General features: G+C 31.6%; 1 protein-coding gene across 1 annotated transcript in view; it reads left to right on the top strand.

The window, feature by feature from the left end:
• The first annotated feature begins 1,208 nt into the window (after positions 1 to 1,208).
• The window catches only part of LOC117169180 (probable NADH dehydrogenase [ubiquinone] 1 alpha subcomplex subunit 12), a 57,347-nt gene continuing 53,549 nt past the window's right edge, over positions 1,209 to 5,006 (top strand). Inside the window, exons 1-3 of the mRNA XM_033355407.1 lie at positions 1,209 to 1,329; positions 1,465 to 1,616; positions 1,763 to 1,845. Coding sequence (XP_033211298.1) covers positions 1,522 to 1,616; positions 1,763 to 1,845 — 178 coding nt within the window. The 5' untranslated portion in view covers positions 1,209 to 1,329; positions 1,465 to 1,521. The remainder of the gene's footprint in view (positions 1,330 to 1,464; positions 1,617 to 1,762; positions 1,846 to 5,006) is intronic.

A 5,006-nucleotide genomic window follows, 5' to 3' on the forward strand; every position in this document is an offset into this window, starting at 1 on the left:
AACAAAAACCATTTAAAGGAACTTATTTGAAATAAAAACACTTAATTTAACAGTTGATAATTCAAAATTTATCATAGATGCATTTCCACCATCACTCTCTCAGAAGTCACAAATCACAATTCTTTATATCGCGGCGTCCCGTTTCGCGTTTAATAATTCATCTTATTTATAATAGTTTATTATTTAACAACAATTTAAATGAATTATCTAAATTCAAACACAATAAAAAGTTTCTAAGTCCAAAAAAAAACTCAATCATACACTATCAAGTGTCGCAGGTTTATTATTAAATATGTGGTTTCGGAGATGCAAAACCTGGCGTTTTTCCGTTGAGCGCACGTTTTTATAAACTTTGTTTTGGGCGGAGAAATCTTCCACTTTCCCTTTTCAGCTAATCAAATCGCTGACATCATTGAATTTAACAGTCAGTTTAAAAATAAGAAATTAGGTCGCATGGCTCCGCCTATTAGATTTATAACGCAATAAGACCAATTCGTTGATTGACATATCCAAACAATTTCGGTACAAAGTTTAAACTGTGACCGGATGTTTATAATACCATTTCCTGTCAAAATTCGCTCTAAGGCACGTTTTGATACTAAAAATAGCTCTGTGACTCATCTTTAGGAATGCTAAGAATCTAACCTATTCCTATTGCTTCGTAGTCTATAAGTATTTCCCTGTTATCGAATTAATCTGAAATTCTTATTCTTTGTATTATTTCAGGACAGAGAGTATTAAAATAATGAATACTTCTTCTAAATTGTTCTTATTCTATAATTTCTAAGTTATGGTTATTAGTTAGATATTAGGGGGCGCTGTCGAAAATCGTTCGTAATTAAATACATGGGATCGGCAATCTCCCACCTCATCTCTGGTACACATAAGCATAATTTAAAAAAGTGAGGTTATATTAAGGTGTATTTACACGCCTGTCGTTTGCAAACGGAAAATTTATCTTCTTCTCATTCTACCATGTGACGATACCACGCATTTGTTGCACTCTAGATTTTCTCTAATTTTCAGTTGGGTGGAAAATCTAGAGTGACATAAATGCATGGTATCGTGACATGGTAGAATGAGAGGAAGATACATTTTCTGTCCACATACGACGAGCGTGTAAATACACTATTATGCTCTATCCGAGTCCACCATCTTTATTACGTTTATTACGCTTTCACAGTTTTTTTTACGTATAATACGTCAGAGACCTTGAGTGACGGGTGACTGCACAGCCCTGGCTAGCAGGGCTGCCAAGAGCATGGCCAAGAATCACCACCCTGTGCCTGTCACAAATTTCCAGTTGTCTGATGACTGTTCAATCGATAAGTAAATTTTAAATCAATTCTGTTTTCCTCCTTACCAAATTTTATAACAAAATTAAAAGTTCATACTATTTTGATGTGCATTAATAATTGAATTATACGATGTTAGACAGAGTATAATAATTTTTTGATCTTGCAGCTGAGTGAGTCAAGTGAGTGTCGTCTGCTGTTCAAAACAGAGGGCTCACGGATAAAAATGGCCAAGTTACTCGGGTTAGATAAGCTCGCAAGATTCTTCCGTATTATTCGTGAGAACGGAGGTATCTTCGGATCATTGCGCACCATATTTAGGTAATTTCAAACCAACTTTGCGATTAGCTTTTTACTTTGCAGTGAAAATGCTGGTTAATATTAAGTTCGCGATTATATGAAGAAAGGTTTGGATTCAAAAAATAGAATAAAGCATAACTTTTAACAGATGTTTTATTTTTGTTCAGGGTAGATGAGTTGAAAACTGGAACACTGGTTGGTGAAGACAAATATGGAAATAAGTACTATGAAAATGACATGTACTTCTATGGTGAGTAAATGTTCTTTATGACAACAATAATTGTAATATATTTCACGACATGAGAATGACACCTTGTTGCGTTATTTGCGTTGGGCTACTAAATGATATAAGAACACGTTAACGATAGTAAATTAGAGTTAAACAATGGGACATTCCTTAAGGAGTCATGCCCATATGTCTTTATTTATTTTTACCCGAGTTGCATAGAATATAAACCAAAATTATTTAAGGGATGAAGAATGAAAAGAAATGGAAACGTTTTATCGCGAATAAGATATTAATCTTATTCAAATGTCAGTTTACAGATTTATGAATTAATTATTCAAGTATTTGACCCTGAAAAACAATTTTTTGCATTGGCATGGATATTGTGGAATCTGCTTTGAAATCATGATTATTCCTTCGTGTTTGCAGCAATCGCGGATGGACTCGCAGTACTATTGCAATTGTGCTTGTAAGTTTGTGACGTGAACCTGCTTGGAAACAATCCGCGACTATGGTTCATTAAGTTCTACACAAGATTACTTGCACATTCAGTTTTTCTTTTGTACGTGGTTGGGGAATGTCCCTCGATTAATTTGAGCCAAAAAAGAAAAAATTTGAACTACGCGTTTTTGAGAAAAAAGTTTTTAATTTTACAATTAAAAGTCATTTTTCTCGAAAACCACGCAAAATATGAATAGCAGTTTCGTGTTAAAATTGTTCAGCTGCCTGAAATCTATTAGAATTTATTTTGACGAATTTCAAGAGTTTTGTTTAAAAACTTTTTTTTTAATAAGGGCATGTGATACTTAGAAAAATGTCGGTCTTGAAAATTTGGGACATGATAGCGACCATGCTAACGGACGTCCCCACACACTTTTTGTTTGGTTTAATTTAAAAAGTTTTTAATTTATCAAAATCTGATTAATTTGCATAGCGCTTAGGAATTAGTATCGATTTTACCAGTTTTAGGTTCCGACGGCTTTTTTTCTAGAATAATCAATATTTTGTCTTAAAAATTTGGGAAACGATAGCGAACATGCTAACGGACGTCCCCGCACACTTTATTTGTGTTTTTTTTTTCAAACATTTTTTTGATATTGCTAACAACGTGTGTACATGTGGAGGTTATGTATGTTACATTTTTCCTGTGCGTTACTTCCAAACAACACAATATTTTTGGCCGAAAATTTTGGACTTGCAAATAAACATAGTAACTAATCTCCCGGAACTAACCCTTTTTGCAGGCAATCAAAAAAGTTTATTTCATAAATAATTTCCAGATTATCGAAAAGGCAGAGATGAAAAACGACGTAACCTCAAAATAATACATATGCATAAAATTTTTATTTAGCACAATACATTTTTTTGTTATTATCCCTCAAAAAAGAGTCCGGGGACGTCCGTTATGATATTTTATAGCATCTCCGAATTCAGTTTTTAAAAATTTTCATTTTTGTGGAGAAAAAGCCGGGGTAACTGTAAGTATCACATGCCTTAAATTTGAATATTTAAATTCGCCCCCCCCCCTTCCTGACATCTTTAAAATGATACCCTAACAAGATATTTATTTTGTTATCGATTTTTTATATCTTACAGGAAGGAGGACGAATTTGAATATTGGTGCTCAACTAAAAATAGTTTAAAAATAAACTCTTGAAGTTCGTCAAACTAAATGCTATTTTAGTCGCTTTAATATACTTTTCACACTTTTTTAAAAAGAATTTTTGTTAAAATACACAAGATCTACATCTTATAAGGGTATATCTTTATAGATTTTCTCAAGAGGAACAATTTTGAACTATAAATTGTTTTTCCTATTTTACTTTGTTTACAAGAAAAATGAGATTTTTAATCGGTAAAAATTATCTCGTCAATTTTAGAAATAAAAACTAACTTTTCTGTACTTTGAGGGTACACGTGATTAGTGTCCCAAACTAAAGGCCAAGTTCGTTAGTCAGCCATTTTGGATAAAAATTCAAAAAGTGGGCATATTTTGAATATTTTTTAAAGCACTTTTTTTTAAATTCAAAAATTCTCTGTACGATTATTTACAGTATTTAAAAGGTCGAACAATTTATCCTAATGAATTTTTTCAAAAAATAAAAAATTACTAGAGTGATAGCATTTACAAAATTAAAAAAAAACACGAAAATGAACATTTTAAGCCAAATAACGCACAATATGAAAAAAGTAAAGAGAAGAAAAATGTTGCTTTTTGAATGCCCTACGAGATTGTTATAACAACTTTTTTAATTTTCTTGAAAAATTCAAATTTTGATCCAAATTCAAATCCAAAAATTACATTTTTCGGCCAAACTATGCAAAATACGGTAAAAGATTAATACACAAAAATTGTGCATTTGAAAAAGATCTACAAAATTGTTGTCAATCACTTTTCGATGGGATGCGTAATTTTGGTTTTAATCATGAAAAACGCCATTAACAGTAAAAAACGTGCCCGCTGCGTGGACACATTCTTATCGCAACTTTTGTCTTTTAATTTATTTTTCGTCTCGTGTGTGGGGTTTCAAAAAATTTAACTTTTCATGTTTTGATGCTATTTTTTATGATTAAAACTAAAAACAGAACTTATAAAAAAATTATTCATGACAAATCATTTTTGCATTCTCATCAGAGAAGGTATAAGATTTGTGTAAAATTTCACCCTCTAGTTTTTATCAAAAGGTCCACGTTTGAGACCCCCTGAACCCGAAAAACAGGTTTTTACGAATGTGTCTACCTATATGTCTGTCCGTCTTTATGTCTGTCTGCCTGTCTGTGAGCACGATAACTTAAAAAAAATTAATCTATTAGATTGGCTTTTGGTACACTCTTTTAGTGTCCTAAACTAAATGCCAAGTTCGTTAGTCAGACATTTTGGATAAAAATACTCTGTACAGTTGTTCATAGTACTTGAAAACAAAAATGTTACTTTTCGATAGCCCTACAAGATTATCATGTCAACTTTTCAAATCTTTTTTCGAAAAATTGAAAATTCAAATTTTGACCGCACAAAAACTAATAAAAAATAAAAAATTGTATTTTGCGGTCAAACTATAAAAGATAGGGGGAAAAAAATGATAAGACAAACATTGTGCATCCAACAAATATCTCTACAAAGTTGTTATTAATCACTTTATTATAGGACACGTAGTTTTTGTTTTATTAAAAAAAAAAAAAAAAAA

This window comes from Belonocnema kinseyi, chromosome 3 (assembly GCF_010883055.1).
Source record: "Belonocnema kinseyi isolate 2016_QV_RU_SX_M_011 chromosome 3, B_treatae_v1, whole genome shotgun sequence".
Lineage (NCBI taxonomy): Eukaryota > Metazoa > Arthropoda > Insecta > Hymenoptera > Cynipidae > Belonocnema > Belonocnema kinseyi.